Source organism: Colletes gigas, unplaced genomic scaffold, assembly GCF_013123115.1.
Source record: "Colletes gigas isolate AHSC1104 unplaced genomic scaffold, ASM1312311v1 Colletes_gigas_Sc00017, whole genome shotgun sequence".
Lineage (NCBI taxonomy): Eukaryota > Metazoa > Arthropoda > Insecta > Hymenoptera > Colletidae > Colletes > Colletes gigas.
In genome coordinates this window covers 2,275,315-2,295,667 of record NW_025106646.1, presented here as the reverse complement: position 1 = coordinate 2,295,667, position 20,353 = coordinate 2,275,315, and the positions used below count along the sequence as shown (strand labels likewise).

General features: G+C 38.3%; 5 protein-coding genes across 11 annotated transcripts in view; 3 read left to right on the top strand and 2 right to left on the bottom strand.

The window, feature by feature from the left end:
• LOC122400345 (proto-oncogene tyrosine-protein kinase ROS) overlaps positions 1–1,431 on the top strand; it is a 37,765-nt gene extending 36,334 nt beyond the window's left edge. For all 3 annotated transcript variants that reach the window (XM_043401757.1, XM_043401755.1, XM_043401754.1), the window contains exon 20: positions 163–1,431. In XM_043401757.1, coding sequence (XP_043257692.1) covers positions 163–1,034 — 872 coding nt within the window. In that variant the 3' untranslated portion in view covers positions 1,035–1,431. The remainder of the gene's footprint in view (positions 1–162) is intronic.
• Positions 1,432–2,375: 944 nt separating this feature from the next.
• On the bottom strand, positions 2,376–4,033 carry LOC122400347 (smad nuclear-interacting protein 1). Of its 4 annotated transcripts, none has more exons than XM_043401759.1 (3): positions 3,932–4,033; positions 2,655–3,838; positions 2,376–2,572 (listed from the first exon to the last, which is right to left on the bottom strand). In XM_043401759.1, the coding sequence occupies exon 2, from the start codon at positions 3,741–3,743 to the stop codon at positions 2,655–2,657; it is 1,089 nt and encodes a 362-aa protein (XP_043257694.1). In that variant the 5' UTR covers positions 3,744–3,838; positions 3,932–4,033; the 3' UTR covers positions 2,376–2,572. The 4 variants fall into 4 exon arrangements, with proteins under 4 accessions (XP_043257694.1, XP_043257695.1, XP_043257696.1 ...); XM_043401760.1 differs by having other exon boundaries at positions 2,655–3,833; positions 3,932–4,027; XM_043401761.1 differs by having other exon boundaries at positions 3,909–4,026.
• Positions 4,034–4,549: 516 nt separating this feature from the next.
• Positions 4,550–8,217, bottom strand: LOC122400318 (inner centromere protein A-like; the record flags this gene model as incomplete). The annotated part of the gene is made up of 3 exons (XM_043401712.1): positions 4,550–4,882; positions 5,129–6,811; positions 6,920–8,217. Coding segments are annotated over 3 exons (3,141 nt in total), but the record flags the coding sequence as incomplete, so codon positions are not given.
• Positions 8,218–12,186: 3,969 nt separating this feature from the next.
• Positions 12,187–14,385, top strand: LOC122400361 (protein RRNAD1-like). The gene is made up of 8 exons (XM_043401786.1): positions 12,187–12,306; positions 12,459–12,568; positions 12,638–12,902; positions 12,965–13,113; positions 13,176–13,478; positions 13,548–13,701; positions 13,774–13,883; positions 13,971–14,385. Exons 1-8 carry the CDS (start codon positions 12,187–12,189, stop codon positions 14,245–14,247), a joined length of 1,488 nt encoding a protein of 495 aa, XP_043257721.1. The 3' UTR covers positions 14,248–14,385.
• A 335-nt stretch (positions 14,386–14,720) lies between these two features.
• Positions 14,721–20,353, top strand: part of LOC122400402 (heterogeneous nuclear ribonucleoprotein L) — a 327,347-nt gene continuing 321,714 nt past the window's right edge. For both annotated transcript variants that reach the window (XM_043401854.1, XM_043401853.1), the window contains exon 1: positions 14,721–15,015. In XM_043401854.1, the coding sequence (XP_043257789.1) occupies positions 14,953–15,015 (63 nt within the window). In that variant the 5' untranslated portion in view covers positions 14,721–14,952. The remainder of the gene's footprint in view (positions 15,016–20,353) is intronic.

Below are 20,353 nucleotides of genomic sequence, written 5' to 3'. Positions count from 1 at the left end.
CAGGCGTGTCTAACATGGCTTACTTTGCTGACGAGAATCAAAATCATAATAATTCAGGTAGGTTTTTTGTAAACTGCTGCTTTCTCGATATCTGTTTCACTGTGCCTCGCAATAAAATTTGCAAGCAAGAACGCGTGTAATACAATTAGTTAATTTCAACAGGAAATTCATGGAAATCCAGCAGTTCAGAGGGTAGTAGAGACATGCAGCCATTCCTTCAGAATTCTCATAACGCGACGCAATCGAGCGAAGTACCAAAATATTTGGAATTATTAGCGGATAATGAAGAAATTATTTTACGCGAACATTCGACGAGCGGATACGAAGTTCCTCGGTCGATTCATATTTCTGATCAAAATTTAGGTAATATAAACAAAGCCAGTACAAATCCAGATTTAAAGGACTACATGAGCCCCGGCAATTTACAAGAACAAAAAGATTCTTTGAGCGGCGACAAAGAACCAGAAAAAAGATGCGACAAGAGATCTTCGGTATCCAGTTTGAATTTACCTGAACGTAAAAGGGCATCGATTACGAGCATGACTGAGAAATGTAACACCTTAGATAGTTCAAAATTAACCAATCCCACCATTAAAACGATTTTAAAGAGAGATTCTTTTACATCATTGACTGATCATCAACGGAAAAACAAAAGGAACACGACCGAACGACGTGGATCCGAAATAAGTTTAGAGGGTAGAAGTTCTAGTTCTCTCAGCTCAAATATTAGTTTAGCTCCACCTACTCGACCTAGTTCATCGTTAATTAGTTCACAAAATGTCCTTCCATTGAAGAATAGCGTTATGGGTGGTACCGGAGAATCAACGCTGAGCGATACCAGCGTTACGAAAAACACATTGCCAAAAATTCAAAGAACTCATTCTAATTTACAAAACGGTAAGGCCAATATTCCTTTGGTAATAAATAGTGCGCTATTGAATTTATTAAGGCAAACTCCAGTCGTCGAAGACAGTAACAATATAGTTACATACACGAATATCAATACAGATGCTGTTAGAGTAAACGGATCGTGAAGTTTTTGTTAAAGGTGAAAAGAATTAAGTCATTTTAAGTCATATTTTTAAAACATGATTAATTTCAGTTGTAAGCATATTAAAACTGAAAGCGCGTGTGAAGTTCCATAGCTTTAAACTGCCATATCAACGTCTGTACATATTTAAATTTTAATATTTGAAAATTTGTTTTACGTAAATCGTGGCAGGAAGTTTTTCCTTGTAGTTGTATTAGTTATTAACCATGGACTTGTCTCTAGCACCTAAGGAACGAGAATAGTTGTAGAGTATTATACCGGGATTAGAATAATTCGCGATAGTTTTATACTTGTTATCCGAAGATAATGTATTTATTTAATGACTAAAAGTATGATTAAAGTCTCACTGTTCATTGTACAAATTTCATATTTGATGGTAATACGAGGTATGATATTAAAATTAATATTCATGTTACATAAGAATTTGTTAAGTTTTATACGTAAATTTAGCGATTCTTATTGAAATGGTACAATTAAGAATAAAAGTTTTTGATTACGAATTGTATGAATGGACTGATAATGTTTGAAACTTACACTTTCAAACTTCATTATTAATGCGTCACAAAGAAAAAAAGTCGTAAATTACTGTAAATATTTTACTAATATAAATTTGATATTTTTTGAACTTCATTCATTACTCTTTTCCATGAAAGTATTAGAACAATATTATAGTTATCCAAATCCAAAAAATTAATAGTCAAATTATAGTAATAACAGTAGTAATAATTATACACCTGGATACGTACTTTTAGAAAATAATATTTTGATAATATTATATACTGAAAAAGATATTATCAACGAGAGATTAGACGAAAACTAGATTATATATATTTGGATATATTGTAAAATTTTTTATAAATTTGTAAGAAATGTTTTTATAAAAGACGTTCAATATTAGACTATTCAAAAATACGATAGTTTATAAATATTTGATAAATACTTTATAGTCTTCCTATTTAAAGATGCTCCAATATATTCTCTATATGTATATTATTAGTTCCTTACAAACATTGTAATTTTTAATAAACCGAACCATGTAAATATCTTTTATCATTGTAACAAGAAATGTATTGTTGAGATAGAAATAACTGTATGAATTTTGTATATTCACTATGTGCATGTTAATGCAACCATGCAGATATAATTTGACATAAAATCGTGCACAACATATGAAATTTATTGTCTGAGTTTTTGGGGTAAATAAAATTTCAAATGTAAATAAATAAACTTCAATGTATTTCAAAAGTGATTTATTACAATCAATTTATGTCACTAATTTACACAAAATGTAAAACTTATATGATGACAATTTGTTTTCGCAGGATTTAGAAATTTTATTATGTTAATATTATATGATGATAAATACTCTGTTCAAAGACTGCAATCATTTTCTCTATAATACGATTTGAAAGAATCTATAAAAATGTTATGGAATCTATTTTAAGAGGTAACATTAATACATTGTTGATGTATTTAAAATATTACTTATAGGTTCTTTTTATAATTATTTTACAAGAGATCCTGGAATTTAATAGACAAGAATTTATTTAAATATTTAAAAAAAAAAAATATTTTTAAGAATTGAAATTATAATTTCTCATACCTATACTGCAGTAGTAGTAATAGTAGTAGCGGTAGTAGTAGTAATAGCAGTTGTAGTAGCGGTACTAAGGGGAACATCATCGTCCAAAGAATCGTCTTTGCTATGTTCATGTAATAGAACGTATTCTCTAGAGCTGAATCCAAAACGTAATACATCTCGTTCTAGTAATTCATGATATCTTCTTGGTTCTAACTTTACATTATTTACAAATGTACCATTTGCAGATTCTAAATCTATAAGATATGGGCGAATTCTTCTACCTTCGCCACCACCTTCTCTTTGAAAAGATACTAAACGATATTGTAAAACAGCATGTTGCTTGGAACATGACGGATGATCTAAAGGTATATCAGCAATTTTGCGATCTCTGCCCATTAAATATGCTGATTGTCTATGAACATATAACGTAGGTAATGCCTTTTCTCCCTTGAAAGGATATAATCGCCACCTACGTTTAGGTTTCCTTGAATCTGCTGGTTCAGAATATTTAATAACTACACCATTTACTGTGTTAGTGTCTTCGGTGAGTTTACCGGATAATTCAAAATTTGGTTTATCCTTTTCTTGAGGCTTTGGTTTAGCTTCTGTTTTTAAATTGGGTTTACCCCATTCTGGCGAAAGTTCCCTTTTCATTTTTATTTCCTCGAAATTACTTTTTCTTTCTTTATTTGTTTCATCGTGCTTCTTATATTCAGCCGTATCTCTATGCTTCCTATTCCTGTCTTCATATTCTCTGTGCCTCGAACGAGGTTCTTCTCTTCTCATAGGAGACCTTTCATACCGTCTTTTACCATTTTGTTTGTCATCATCTCTCCTTGGATGATCGTGTCGACTATCCCTATATTCTCTATCCCGTTCACGTTGTGATCTATCACGATGCATATCATTATTTTCTCTTCTTACTTCTCTGCTAAATTTGTGAACGTCCCTACCTTCTCTGCCATCTCTATAATTTTTACTCTTGCTGCTCGATTCCTTTCTGTTCAATCGTCTGTCTTGGTTAGGACTCTCGTCGCGTCGGTGTTTATGTCTTTTCCGTGATTTTTCATGACGGTTGTCGTCGCTACTTTCGGAACTACTACTGGACATTTTTATATTGGCATTGATCAAATTCCTCACAAAGTATGCACAATCATGGTTTTAACATTCTTGTGCAAAATGATGTTAACGTAAGATAACCTATACTGGTAATAAAATATCTTGTTACAAACACATTTGTGCAAAGTTACGAAAGTATGTTAATAACGAACATACCAAATTATGCATACAATGCTTACATTTTCTAGTTGATATCACGTTTTGTTATATCTAAACTTTTCGTTAAAATACTAGCCACTTCACTTATACGCATCGTACAAAATATCAGTCGCCGCCATTTGTACCACACTATCACAAGAGGTATGTGTGCAACTGTATAATTAAGTATGAATGCAAATGGATGATTAGCTGTGGACGACCATAATATGTATCTTAATAATTTTTGTAAATTCATGGTTAAGGTTTTCTAATTTACCTACAATTAACTGGATTATATTTAAAAACGCCTGAAATAACTAGATCCGATTTTATTAACGACGATGCATGTAAATTGAACTTCCTTGATTCGATTAAAGTTTCAAGCGATCGTTCAATTAAGTTATAGCAACTTCGTAACTGTAGTTGCACTAAATTGAAATGAAAACAAAGTTCGTTTAAACAAGTAACTGGAGTAGAAACTTCCGTTTGTATGTAAATGTAAGTTTTCAGAATATTTGTTGTAGGATAACAAAGCGAACAATTTAGACGTACAAAAGGATTGTGTTTATTTTGTATAAAAAAAATTGTAGAAAATCAGTATATACATAATAATACATAATTAAAATATCTACAAGGGGTACTTATAATTTTATGTCCTTTACCTCTCTTAAACTTTGTTTCGCGTTCGTTGTAATCGTTAGATAACATGTGAGATGACAACGTTTCATTCATTATATCCAGGTTTGGCACGCTAAACATGTGTTTTTTTTTTTATTTTTAGTAAGTAACTTCTTGCTATTTTATGTCATAATGTTCGTTCGTGCGGTACAACTTAGTGCGATGGGGAATTCGAGTCGTCGAAATTACTATCGGAATTACTTTCAGCAGCATCCACGAAGGCCGTAGACAAATCTCCAGACAACTTACTCACGGATCGTGAGACTACATCGTACATGAAGATCTCTTTTTCACCTTGGTCCGCGTCTTTCGGCCTGTAACACCAAGAGAACATTGTTTTAACGTCGAAGAAAGTGAAGCTCGACGGTTTCAATCGTTACTTGTAAAGAGGCGCATGCGGAAGCGATTCGAAGCATTCAGGGGATATCGTGATGGTAGAGAATATGGCTCGTTAAAGAATAATTGCACATACCATTTAAACCAAGTGAACGAGTTAACGAAGGTAAACGAGTAGGTAAGCGTGATTAGTTATGGCATCGAGTGCCGCGGCTACCACTTACATGGTTACCAGAAGTACCACCGACTGCTTCTGCGGCTCTGTGCGGCTCTCTTGTTCTAACCACTTCTTGTAGTTTTCCGCAGTTGGCTTTTTCACCAACTGCTTCAGAGTATCACCGGCGAGAAACTTGACCGCCTGCACATCGCTGACCCGCCTGCCCTGCCTCGACTCTATCTCCTTCTCCTCATGAAAGTTATAGTCGACTGGTGCCAGCACTACCACGCTGGAGATCTTCCGACCGACGAGTTGAGACGCATCCGGAATAGGGAAGGAAGCACCACTGACTTTGAGCGGCAAATAACGATTGTATTGAGCCTCGTCTCTCGCTCCCACGGTTACGGGATTCAGCCTGGTAGCATCATCGCGTATGTGCTGATCAGCCAGCGCCTGGCCTTGCTCCGTATTCGGATCGAAGCGTACTACTTTCATCTCCACGCCTCCCGGACGCAAGGTGGCTTGCTCGAACTTAGTCGAGCTGCCAGCAGCCGCCTTCTTCGCCAAAACAGTTAAAGAAGTGGAAGAAGAGGAGGTCGCGGAAGACGCGCTATCTGCCGTTTTGGGTTTCTTGACGATCGACGGTACCGGTTCGCTGGCAGCCACCGCGGAACCGCCTCCGGCGCCGTAGAAATTCGCCAGGGCTTCGGGCGGTAGTTTCTCGATCGGTATGTCGCCGACCTTGTCGTAATCCAGTATTTGTATGTCGGCGTTGCCCAAAATCCCGGAACTCAACAGTTGCTCCCTTATGTCGTCCGGAACCTCATCCGGCAAGTTAGCGATGTTCTCCTTGATTTTTTCCTCGCTCTTTGGTGACAAAGTAGTTGGAGCCTCGGTGGTTGTCGTCGTCGTTGTGGTGGTCGTCGTTGTGCTCGATATAAACGGTCTATTGGTGGATATTGCATTGAAATCTTCCGTGTTGGTGACTGGAGTGGCGTAAATCTTTTGAGAGGAACTCGTGCTGCTCCCGAAGAAGGATGGACGTCCCCAAATCGACGATCGCTGAGACGACGATGGGAACCGTGATTGTTGTTGTTGCTGCTGCTGCTGCTGCTGCTGTTGTTGCTGCTGCTGTTGCTGTTGCTGTTGGGAAATCTGCAGATTTTGCGAGAAAAATCCTTGCTGTTGACTTTGGAAAACTTGCTGTTTCGGGCTCTGGTGTTGTGGCTGATCGTTTAGAAATTGACTCGATGGATTTCTTATAAGTGGCTGACTTTCTGGCAGCGGACTCGACGGCTGAGAGGAAACGTATTGATTCTGTGAAGTTTCAGGGAATCCTGTTGGTTGGATCAGGGGATTAGGCGGGAAAGGACCAGGATGCAGTGGATTTTCTCGAATCGCGTAGTGCTGCTCTAATTTTGGAACAGCTTTAAAAATTTCTCCCTCAGGTTTTTGAACTTGAGACTGAATAGGTATTTGTGGTATACTTTGCAGCGGGGCTTGATTGTATTTCAACTGCGAACGATATTGCTGTTCCTGCAAGAGTTTTTGTTCCTGTTCTTGTTTCCTCCTGCGATCTTCTTGTAACCTCTGCTGGTCCTGGAGTCTTTGTTGCTCCTGTAACCTTTGTTGTTCCTGTAATCTATGTTGCTCTTGTATCCTCTGTTGTTCTTGCAGTCTTTGATGATCTTGTTGTCTCTGTTGTTCGTGTTGTCGCTGCTGTTCCAATAATCTTTGCTGCTCTATCTGTCTATGTTGGTCGACCTGTCTCTGTTGCTCTGTTTGTCTTTGCTGTTCTATCTGTCTATGCTGGTCGACCTGTCTCTGCTGTTCTGTTTGTCTTTGCTGCTCTAAAAACCTCTGATGCTCCTGAAGCCTTTGTTGCTCGTGCTGCCTTTGATGTTCACGGTGTTTCAGCAGTTCTTGTTGACGACGTTGCTCGTGATACCTCTGTTTCTCCAACTCCTGCTGTTTATGTACAGGCAAAGGTTGCTGCTGATCCACGTTAAAGTGACTGGCTTGATTGATCGACACTGGTTGATTTTGTATCTGTACATTTTGATGAGAAACCGAAAGCGTCGGAGGGAATCCTGGTTGTTGCGGGTGATTGATGCTGACACGATGTGGCGGGGCGAAGTTATTGAACGGCGCGCGTTGTTGCACTTCCGGCAAACCTTGGATCGTTATAGGCAACCGTTGGGGTCTTGGTAACGGGTTTCTTGCCTGTGGCGGTAAAGGGGAAAACGGCGATTGTTGTTGCAAGAAATTTAGAGGCGGTTGCTGCTGAAGTGGTTGATGCAGCGTCTGTTGCTGCTGAAACGAGTTTGCGATCCTTTGTTGGGGAAACGCCGAGGGTACTCTTTGATGCACGGGCTGAATCGGTTGGTACGGGCCATGTTGCCTTTTAGGGGAACCCGGAGCAGAGGAAGCTGGTTTGGAGTGTTGAGTTGGTAATACCTCCACGTCGCTACGCTTATTGTGGTTGTTTGGTGGCACTTGGTCCGTGCCAAAAGTAACGCGAATCCCGCTAGAGCCAGAATGGTACACTTCACTGTCAGGTCGGATGATCGCTCTCAAAGTCGTTGAAGGTTCCGACGGTGCTGGTGTCGCCGTGTGAACAGGTTCCTCTGGGTAAGGCGCCGCTTTATCTGGCTTGATTTCTTCGTGTTCTTCAACAGGTGTCAACGCAGGTACGGGCGGATCGTAGACCACGCGAGGTTTATCCCCGTAGCCCTTCTTCTTTTCGTATTTCACATAAAACACTTGTATAGGTTCTTTCGTAGGCCTTGGCGGCGGTGGCGGAGGGGGTGGTACCGGCGTTGGCAGAGATTCGTTGGATTCTTTGATGATAATTTCGATGATCGGCTCCGGTTCGGTGGGATAATAATTTAAGGGACCCTCTTCGTAGAAATCGTCGCTCTTGGAGCTAGCCAGAGGATTGTAAAGCGGATCTCTCTGGGAATACTGAACAATGGGTTCCATCTGAACCGCGTAAGGTGGCGGTCTGGCTCCTCTTCTCGGATAAAACGCAACCTGTTGTCTCTTATCGCGGCTTTTCGAGGACTCATCTTTGGCAACGGTCGCAACGACGAAGGTCGCTGCCGCTACGACGATCTGAAACGGCGAAACTGTATCGAAGCTTCGAACGGTGACAAATTAACGAATGATTTCGGCGTACAAACACGTAACAAGCATTTATAGAAAGATCGGTGGCGCGTGTCTAACCGAGTGACCCGATTAATAATGAGAAGAAATATCCTGTAAGGCCTTAAGAGGCCAAATCGATTGGTATTCTAGCGTCGCCGAATGGACAGTTACTGCTACCCTGATAAGCGATTCCCAGTCGCGATCGTGTTCCCGATATGGCGGGGCCGAGTTACAGCACGTATCGGATATAGAATGTTTCACGCGTGTAAATTGCACGAATAGAACAGAAATTCTTGTCGTTTGCTTCACATGGCAATGGAGAAAGAAAGAGAGAAAATTTAGGTTTTAGATTCACGACGTTGCGCGTTTCACCTTGAGAATTCGGTGACTCTCCTAAAGCGGAAACTTCTTAATATTCTTTGAAGAAAAAGAAAACTGGACGCGGACGAACGCGGTCGCAATGAAGTTCGTTTACGCGGTTCCAATATTAAATTTCGCGGAAGTTAAATGTACGATTTTGTAATTGTACCAGATGGATAAGACTTTTCGAAATTTGTGGAACGATACGAAGAAGATGATATGATTAGGAACGATTTGTTAAACATACATAAACGCGTCGCTAATTCGATATACATACTTTCCCTTGCTAAGTAGCCGACGGCGATACGCTGACTGATTACAAATGATAGAACCGCGTCGAACGTTTCCCGTAACTATGAAACGAGACGCGCTTATTACGATGAAAGTACAAGCGGGCACGTTCTCTTAAATGAACTATCTATTCAGTTAACGCGACACTGCCGAGAGTTTCACCGGTCGCCGGGATGGCTTTGGAACGACACCAAGCTTCATTTATAATTACCAGTTGAAGGAAGCGCATGGCGTGTCCGTGTCGGTCACTCGATGGGCCCTTTTTGCGATCGTTAAAGTCACACTACACTGACTTCACGTGTACGGTTGATCGGGCACGGCTAATTCACGATAGGCAACATGATATCCAGAGGACCGGGGATGTACTGAATGATATTGAATAGAGCTTCGAATGGGAACTGAGGACAGATTGGGCCCAGAGGCCCGTTTCTCCCTACCTGATGCCACCACCACTGTGCTCTTCAAGAAGCTCCTCTCTAATATCGAATACGGTGGGGCACCTTTCTCTGGCTGGTGGCTACGTACACTTTGTGTGGCTAGTGTGAAGCGGCGTTAAAGCCGTGGCGTGCAGGACATACAGAGACGCGGTTGTTCGAGACGAAAAAAGAAAAAATGTTCGTGCACGAAGAGAGGCACGAGCGGGAAGGGGAAACGGGCAGAGTCGTTGCGGACTTTCTTTAAATCCGACTCCCGATTGAAAGGAAAGGAAGATGATTATATTAACCGAGCGTCGCTTCTCCGGGTGACCTATCCAAGGCCTATCGAAACCGAAACCCACCTTCCCTCTAGGAGAAGGCCGTGCCCGCCTTTGGAATGGTGCACACCGAATTATTCGGTGAAAGACTATCGCTGCAAACTTACAACACAAGCGCACGTTCGGGCGCATGCACTTATCATTACTTTCGCTGAAGCCTCACAGCGGTTCCGAGCGAATGATTTCTTGCGAACGAATCGTTTCCGGTGTCTGTCTAATGACCTTTCTTCCTCGACGATAAGGAAATCCCTCCGATCACTTTTGTTGCTTGTTGGTTGACACCTATAACTCGATGGTAGTTGTTGGCTTCATATTAAGTACAACAAATTCTACTTTCTTTCATATTTCTATTTAACGACTTCCCTAACAGACTTCTTCTTTTGTAGTCGGTTTAAAAAGCGCAACGTTTACTCGTTTCACTTTTTAAATATTTAAAAAGGATAACCATCGTGCATTTAACTATTTCAAATATACCTATATCGAAAGTTTTAGTGTTTAATTTGAAAAATAACGTACGAAGATGACCTTACCTTTCGATCCACCATTTTAATTATCTTCCTTAAACTTAACACGTTTATTTTAACACTATCTCTTTGTATTTACTTATAGAAATATTTCTTTTAGCTTTAATCTGTTAAAAGATGCGCCGCATTTTCTTTTCTCCGTGACGATACGATCCAAGTATTTTCCATCAAGCTCGACCGACCTAAAGAGATCGCGTGCACTCTTTTTCCGTAACTTGTGTTCAGTTGATGTGAAAGGCAGGCATCTAGAATACCAGTTAAATGAGGATGACCTGGTAAAACCTTTGATTGCAAAAGCTCTCGCGATGTAAAGTTCTCATAGTTACGCAACACGCGTTCTGTACCGATCCATCAAGCAGCGAGGTAGATCCGTTTCAACGATTCTCTACGGTCATCTCGGTCCTTTCCGAGACTCACTTTTGAACTTTATCCTCCGGCCTGCGCGAAGAAATCGCGACGATCATTTTCACTTTGCGTTCGAAAGTCCACTCGTCGGTTTTGTAATTAGACGTAAGAAGTACATTGACATTTATGAAATTCGATGGTCCACGGTGACCAACGGAGACGAGCATTTGGCGAATACCCGTGCTCTGTCAGGATTTGACGACGCTCGTCCTACTTTGAAACTTTCACTTACGTTGGCGTAAGAGGTCCAAATAATCACCGAGGGATTCGAACATCGTGAGCAAAGAGAATCTGGTCAAGTGTTCAATGGTTTCGAATTATACGACATCTTCGAGTAAATCAGTTTCCTGGAAACTTCGATTCTACTCTATCATCGATACGAAAATTTTAGTCTGTGCTTCTATTTCGTATTGTATGTTAAAATCATACGATAGTTCGTTTCGCAAAGTCCATAAACTGTTTAGAAGCGGGATAATTCAAAGTTAATGGCGGTGCTCGTGTGCACCAAGGATGGATAAGTGCAATAGGTGTAGGATGGTAGTTTTATTATAGCGTTTAGCAATAATTGCAACAGCAGTTTGCGAAACAACACTTAAGAGCGGATTGCACGAATTTCTGTCGCCCAGTTCTCATGAAAGTCCAAAACATAGAGAGGCAGATGATACAGTTCTCCTTCTACAACCGTACAGTTTGTAGGTATATAGTTCTCCGAGAGCAGTGCGCTCATGAGCAATAACGTAACTGTTGAAGAGTGAAAGTGCCGTAAAGTGGGACACGGCAAGAATAGCACTCGATCTTTTTAATTAATAAATAAGTAGACGGTTCTGATTTCCCTTATCTTTTGTGCCGAATAAGGTTTTCGTTTCATACGACCTTCGCTGATTAGAATTCGAGACACTTTACGAGGAGATATCTTTCGATAGGCTCGACTGTTTATTACTTATTCGGTCTTCATGAAATTTTCTACTAAAAATTGTATTCAAAAATCGAAATGCGTTATTCGGCTGCTGTGCAGTAATGTAAGCTTCCTCGTTAACTTTCCTTTAAAGCATACTTTAGTATATTGACATATGCACATAACTGCGTTATATAATTAGACAGTACACGCGGTGTTAAACAAAAAGTATCTTTAATCGACGTTATGCTTGCTGCACTTTCTATTTCTTGTCGTAGAGAGTAGCTTTTTAAATCTTGCGCAGTCTGATAGTCTTGGAGAATGGTTCTAGAAAAAATGTTTAACGGATAATCTACACCGAGTACTTGATTGATATCAAATGCTCGGCATGAACGATGGCGCGTCAAATTGCGTACGAACTAAAATTACACGCATATTAAATGCCTTTACAGCGCTGTAAACACTCATATGTTCGAGAAATAACAGTATTAAACTTGATTTATTCGTTCGTGTCTTAAAATAGTCATATTGATTTATGCTTATACAGTTTAATGAATTAAATAAATTATAAATCATGAAATGTTATGCAAAAAAAGAACAAAATTAGGGAGAAGAAAATTATTATCGAGGATATAATTATATATAAACCACAAGTGCTGGTAATAAATAACATGTATGCTTTGCAAATTCATAACAGAATTGAAACCACGTGGACGGATCAATCAAACTTCCGCCATTTCGTTGCAACGATGGCCGCACCTGAAGACACTCGATGCAGATGTAAAGCTTGTAGAAGAATTCGTGTAACGATTGACCAAATATTTAGCGTTTTAGATATATACGGTTGGCTATTAAATTCTTATGTGGTGGTACGTAATAGAAAATAAATCTTGCAACTACTTTTTGGATTAATTTGATACACATACAGACATACATATGAGTTTTAAGCACGTAATTTGTGTCGTTGCTCTTATCGGATAGTGTTTTGGATTACCTGAAGAGGTTGTACTTTTTATCGTAGGACTTTTTCGAAGAAAAATTATGGGATAAATTACCGGACAGTTGGAAGTTGACCTTACAAGATACACCTCCTCATGAATTTGGTAAATGGATGTCGGGAGACATCTTGTGGTGAGTACAGGTACTATGCTATTTAAATTCACTTTTAGTATATTGTACGATTTTTTAATTATATTGCAGTACACGTGTGTGGCCTATGTCGTTACTTGCACTTCGTCAAGTGACTAACATGTTACAAATCAACAGAAATCACGAGGACCCAGCAAATTTTATATCTTGCGAATTTAATAAACCAAAAATAAATATTGATAAGGATGATAAAAAATTTGAAAGAGAGACAAAAAAATTATTTGACGATTTATATTCGCAAGATGATAAATTCAATAATTTATTCTCTAAACATATAAAAAAGAAAAAACGATATGAGATCCAAGAAATAGCCCAAGTAATGCATTATTTTTTGCTAGTATAGATATTTACATTTTACTACATTGTAAATATTTATAGGTATGCGCTGACTGTGCCTATGAATCTAATTCTAAATGCATTGTTGATATTGGAGCTGGAATGGGTCATTTAGCTCGTACTTTAGCATTTCAATATGGATTATGTGTTACCTGTATCGAACAGGATTGTATATTGTTACAACAAGCTAGGTAAAGTTGCTGCAATATAGGAGAAATATTATAGTTGACATTTAATCTTGTGTTTATCACAGGAAGTGGGATCAGGAACTATTGGCATCTATTAAAAAATATATACCTGATTTTTCTGAGAAAACTCCAGAGCATTTTACTGCAAAATTGGAATCATCCAACTTGGATAAATCAGAATTAATTAGTCATTTACAAGACTTGTTTCAAAATAGTTTTAAATTAAACGAGACAGAAACTAAATTTGGTCTTGTAGGACTTCATCCTTGCGGAGACTTAGCACCATTATTGTTAGAACTTTATTCTTCTAGGAGTGAAGCCAAATTTATTTGTATTGTTGGGTGTTGTTATATGAAGTTAACTCTAAAGTTTGTACCATCAATATAAAATCAATCCCTATTAACTTTATTATCTTTTATAATGTGATCGATTTCTAGATCAGAAGTAAATGGATTAAAGGGTTATCCACTTAGCAAGTTCTTGTTATTATGTAAAAATCATACATTAAGTTACACGTCGTTAGAGGTAGCATGTCATGCTATTGAAAAATACTGTGACAAACTAAAGACTGGAAATTATGAAGATTTAATAGTTAAGTAATAGGTAAATTTAATCAATGGAAGTACATATATATAGATGTGTTGTTAAATTAATTGTTTTTAGGTGCATACATACAGAGCAGCTCTAGAAACTATTTTAGTAAAAAAAAGTAAAAAATTACAACATAGTCAATTAAGAAATGTCAAAGTAACAAAAGGAATGACATTTCAACAGTTGAGTGTTTTATATTTTGCATCTAAAATTTAAATGTTTGACTAACAAATATAAGAATTATGTATAAACATACCTTGAATTTCTAGGTACTGCATTACAGCAACGTCACATTTTAACATGCATGTGCACCCTGATGATTCCGATATTCATAATCGAGAAATTAAAGGCTATTTGAATCGCTGGCAACAAGTTATAATATTCGGATCACTGCGAATGATGTTGGCACCATTGGTGGAAACGATCGTGCTGTTCGATAGATTTTTATATCTATCCGAAAAAAATTTATCACCAACTTTAAAACCAGTGTTCGACAGCCGATTATCGCCTCGGAACTTAGTGTTAATATCTAAGAAAAGTAATTAACCGATTTACCGATTTAAATTAGTTTTCGATACACTCCAATCGTCGTTGAATTTGAACCGAAACACTACTATGGAAGACACTCTCGTAATTACAGTTCCCGCGTCCACGAATCAAAGTCGCCCCAGATTGCAATGTGTCTTTGATTGGACGATACTATTTAATTACAATTGTGACGAATAATGCATTTTAATTTCCTTTCCTTTACACGATCGCAATGAATATCAAATACAACAACAAAATGCCGCTATACATTTTATATCTAGGCTAATGTGACATTTGTATGTATAAATTTAATGTTGGTCCCGTGATTGGGCGGATTACATGAAAGAGTGGGCGACGAACCAATCAGAACACGGATCGAATCGTGGAGGCGCGTGCGCTCGATTCCGCCCTAAGGATTCGTCGGTATTCGAGTCGCGGCGTCGATAGATAGCGCTGCAGTGGCCGGCTACTTCGCTAGAGGCAGAGACGTTCCTCTCCAGCAACACCGAGATCCAGTTTCCCTTAAGCCGCTCTCGCGCGTTTGTCTGTTCTCGTCGCGTTCGCGTCGTGTCCTACCGATTATTTTCTCCTTCCTCCCCCCCTCCCCCGCCCGCGCACGAGATCGTCGACACGGTAGAGAGCCGCGCGGTATACACACGAACGTGTCGTCGTAGCACCGAGTGTCCCGCTTTAAAAAGTAATTGCCCGGTGCCGAGCCCCAGGATGGCGTTCAACGGAGACGGACCACACTCCAAGAGGCAGCGACTCGAGGAATCTGGCCACAGGGTGAGTAGTTTACACGTTAGATCCGGTCGACGGTGCATTAATTTCCGGTTGAACGCTGGGCGTTCGTCCAGTTTCCGTCCGCGCGGTGTTATATTTTTTTTTCTCGCAACGCGAAAGTACGTTGAACGCGGTACGGCGAACGCGTGCGTTTCGGCGTGTCGCGTGAGAGATTTACAACCCGTGAGGCGGCCGCGACAGCGGAGGGGGGAAAGTCGCCATTTATCCGGTCGCTTTTACCCGTATCACCGCCGCCGCGTCGAAACAATGGGCGATGCGCGCGCTCTCGAAGGAGATTGTCTCGTGTCGCGGTGTCGTCGTGTCGTGTATAATACGAAACGCACGCTAGCTTCCGATACGTGGCCTGTGTTTCGGCAGCAACCTGTTATCTCGTACGTGTGCCCGTCGCATCATCGACGATTCGGATTCGTCGACGACGCCGTCGCCACCGTCGTCCGTTAAGGAGACCCGTTCCATCGTCGTTATTGGCGACGGCTGTGCGCGAGGATGCACGTTCAAAACAAACTCCCGTCGGTGAACCGGGGTCGATAATTTCCATCGCGTTATCAGCGCGAGACGAGGCGTTGTCGCGATACTCGCCGCATGCGATTATCTCGAGGGGCAGTTTCGTCTTTATACCCGTGACCCATGAATTATTGGTAGAAACAGACCAGATAATCGGAGCATCGTGCTCGTACGGCGCTTTCGAGTCGGGTGTCTTCGACCGGCGGCTCCAATGTTCTTATCAAACCGTTTGTTTGCTGCGTCGTTTTCGTGCTAAAATCGATCCCTAGACATTCCGGTAAAGTTATCGAATGTATCCGGCGAGGGTTTCGAAGGTACGAAAAACCATACCGATATTTACCTGTCGATGTCGCTATGAAATGTTTTTCTTTCTCTTTGTTTCTTAATAAATATCTAATTGAATGTTTTTTACGTGATACGATGTGTCGTTGTACTCGAAAACATTTCTTCTATCGCTCGGAATGCGCACACATGTTTTTCATGATAAATTGTACGTTACTCTGATACAGTATGTAGCTTTGTGTTTTCTAATGGAGTTTCTTATAAGTAAAACGTGTATATTGCGATAATTAAAAGAGAAACGTCATTAGTAATGGAAATTATTCAAATTACATTTCTATCTCATAAGTGAATCAGGATGTAATAGAATTGTTAATGAGCAGTACTGGAATAAATTATGTTCAGTCATAAACATGAAATACTAGTGTAATACCTTTATAATATACGCAGTCCATGTGAGTTCGATTAAAAAGAAAGGAAATGTTTTTTAATTGCCAAACAATGTGTCCAATATTATATGCAAGTCCTATTAAATGTTAAATACCAGAAATTAAGCGAATATCATTCGTAACGTTTCTTTCCTAGACTTCGTTTCGAACGATTCTTTGCACGCGCGTCACCGTCGCGTGAATGGTTACGTTATCATTCCGAACAATCCGCGGAATCATTGTACGGTAAAAGTTAAACACAGCAAACCAGGAAAGGTCATTGTCACGTCAACTACTTCGCGACCTTCGTTCCACGGTTGCTAGCACTGCATGCTGCTGAGAACACATGCCACAGATTATGTAACAGTAGGCGCAATGTGTTACATATGTATATGTATACCAATCATTTTTCACACGATGTGTGTCGGTGTACCTTGATCAGGACATTGAACCTCTTCTTTTTTCCTTTTTCTTTACCAATGTCACTCCCATGACAGCATCTTATTCTTCATTCAAGAGAGTTTTTGCTTGATATTGAAAACAGTGTCGAAGAGGTGTAAAATTGATGTATTCACGTTTTTACTATAGAACGATTCACAGATTTTCACCGGCATAGTTGTTGTTATTATTATTACCACATTTATCGTTATTATTACTATAGTAGCTTGGTAAACAAGGGATTAGAATATTATTGTTGCAGTAAAATATTATACGACTATACGGTATTATCGTTATAATAGAATACAGTGCAGTATTATTGTACATTTTATAGTTCTTTAGTAACATATTATAGTGCTATACAAAGTTTATTTGTTCAGCAGCATATTACTATAGTGTAATAGTGCTGTGAAAAGTATGCAATTTGTTGGTATATAATTTATACAAATAAATTTTTTATCAATCTGCCTGTATAGTCAAATTTGTCATAAAAATATATACAGTCCATCTATTTACACCTTTTCTATATTTTTAATAGTTAGTGAGATATTCGAATAAGTATGTTGTATTGTCCCCATTTTGAATAGGTAAATAAAAAAAATATGTTTGGTTATTCTGCCAGTGTGTCAAACCTCATTAAAATAGGCGATAGATTCGTATGTTTCCTTGTTAGTACGTTTCCAATAGTCTGCTGTTATAGTTCTATACATAATGTAGATTTTTTAATAGAGTACTATGTACTATAGTTTTGTACATAGTTCTCTAATAACTATAGCGTTGTGTAAAGTATATCTTCCCGGAAACATAGTATTATAGTGCAATATAGTTGGATGTAGTAGTAATATGGTACTATAGTATGTCGTGTATACTAGAATATTGTGTTGCATTGCTATAATATCCTGATGTAATGATGTGTGGTGTGCTACTACAGTAATGTATAGCAAGTTACTATAAGAGGGGGATGTGCTCCTAGATGGTACTAGTAATATTATAATATTTTATCTTACTACTATATACTAAAATTGAGTAATAATAGTCAGAAAGTAGTGTATTTATAACTAATGTACTAACACATACTATAATAATAGTAGATAGTAATAAATACTACTGTTGTAGTAGTGAATTTGATGCAACAATAGAGGAAGTGCAGCATATATGGAATACTAGTTTGTTTAGGACGAGTAAAAAATTATGTCAATGGATGGAAACAAAATTGTATGTATCACACAGAAATCTATAAACTTTTATATTCTAAACTCTCGATAATAATTAAATATACAAAGTATCTGAAACTTCCAAATAATCTTCGCTCAATAAAATGGAGAAACAATAAAATTATTTTCCCTTATGGTCCAATCAGCAATGGAACAATCATCTAAATTCCAAGTCTTAACGTTTATTTATAGTGGTTACAGTCACAGGGTGCAACTTCCAGAGTCATAATCAACACATTCATAATGTATTCTCATTTCACACACAAAACACTGCACCCATTTTTCTCCTTTGTTTTCACTGTAACTCACGTAGCAGAAAAGCATCACTATGCTTTGTAATATTCCAGATTACTAATAGCATTCGAAACATGTTACATTTCTTCTACTATTATAATACTAATTTACCAACTTACACTATAGTAATAGTAGACACTAACAGATTGGTATAGTGGAAGTTCTAAACGGATTATAGGTATCATTTGCAAGATCAATAGATCTTGTTTTTAAGAGTAAATCATCGTGACACTTTCAGTACTGTTGTCCAATAGTCATTAGACCTTCGTTATCCTAACAGAGTAATTAATACTATACAGTCATCGGTTCTACTCGAATAAAATCTGTGAATCACTGTTACATATACATCGAAAAGTACTAACGTTCACCTTTACGAAGAATTCTTGTTCCGTTTGCGGGGAATCGATCTCCATGATAGTAAAACAGTAACTTGTTCTTATTTCATGGTAACTGAAACAATAGTTACTATAGTTAGTTCTATAGGTGGTTCTATAGGTCAGCATTGAAATATGCATCATTGCATTTCTACGCTTTAGAGCAGCGTTTCTCAACCTATGGCCCACGAAATGATAGTTTCTTGAAAAGGATCAGTAATTGGAGTCTTTGTTACAAATAAAAATTCGTTTGAACCGTGTCAATGGAAATGTACTTAATGTTACTCTTCACATGTAGAAATAACTTTTAAATGTTTGCAATTCTCTTTGTTCATATCGTATGATTCAAATTACGCTTTAGATTTGAAATAGGATTTAAAAGTAAAAAAATTAATAATTCAAATTCATGAAGACAATTTTATTTAGTCTGATCTTGTGTATACATGTTCGGCTACCCTTGGGGAAAATTTTAATGAGATTATAGAGGCCAAAATAAGACGAAAATCAAGAATATCAATTTGTTGATTGAGGCATCGTCAAGAAGTTATTAAAAAATTTCAAATCGTTCTAAAAAAATTATTTTTGGTTGCAGGGATCAGTTACAATCATTCTTGGTGAATAGACATACCCTCGAAATCCTACGCACTTTCGAGAAAAAAATTCTTTACTGAAAATATCATTTTTGACCAGAAATGCTTCTTCGAAATTTCATGCAAATGTTTAAAATGTCATAATTTCTGAACGGATTGAAGGATTTTAATGTTTCAAAATGCAATCGACGCGTATGTTGGCGACGAATATGTAGAAATTCCAAAATTATTCGAAAAGTTGTTCCTTAAATGCGCAAAGTACGAAAAACCTCATAAAAATGGTCCAATCTTCAAACGACCATAACTCCTACAATAGTCAATGAATTTCATTGAAATTTAGTATTGAAGTAGGGGCCATGGATACCTATAAAAAAGTATTAGACAACATTTCTGTAGGACGTCAAACAAAATGACTAAAAAACGAATTTTTAAGGAAAATCGAAAATCGAAAATTGAAAAGTTTCAAATCATTCAGAAAAAATTATTTTCGGTTGCGGGGATCAATTACAATCAGTTTTGGTGAATAGATATACCCTCGAAATCCTACGCACTTTCGAGAAAAAAATTCGAGTAGATGGACAAATTTTATTAATAATTTTGTTAATAACTTCTTAACGAAGCCTCAATCAACAAATTGGTATTCTTGATTTTTGTCTTATTTTGGTCTCCAGAATCTCTCATTAAAATTTTTCCCAAGGGTGGCCAAACATCCTGTATAACTTTCCTTATTTATATCATATGATTTAAATTACGCTTTAAATGTGGGATAGGATTTAAAAGTAAGAAATTAAAAATTAAAATTCTTCAAGATCATTTCGTTTAGTTTAATCTTGAGTTAAGTTTCGAAGGACCGTGACAACAAAAAGTTATTTAAAGGGGTCCCTGGTGAAAGGTTAAGAACCGCTGCTCTAGACTATAGCGTGTTTTGCGGTAGTAGATAGTTCGAACGTACAAGAGACGCACTCAGATGGTTAACGAGGAAACGTTTCCATTTACGTTAGAACCGGCAAAGGTTTCTTGTTCGGTCAGTGCCGCGTTTTAATTTTCTACCGGTCGGGATCGACGAGAAAAGCGTAGCTTGTCGTCTCGTCGTTAATGTTAATTAAGTTACGACGATCAGGAATAAATCCACGCAGCTGGAATCTCAATGCGCCCACGTTAGCTGCTGCGAGCGTCCTTTGCACTGTATTGCATAATGC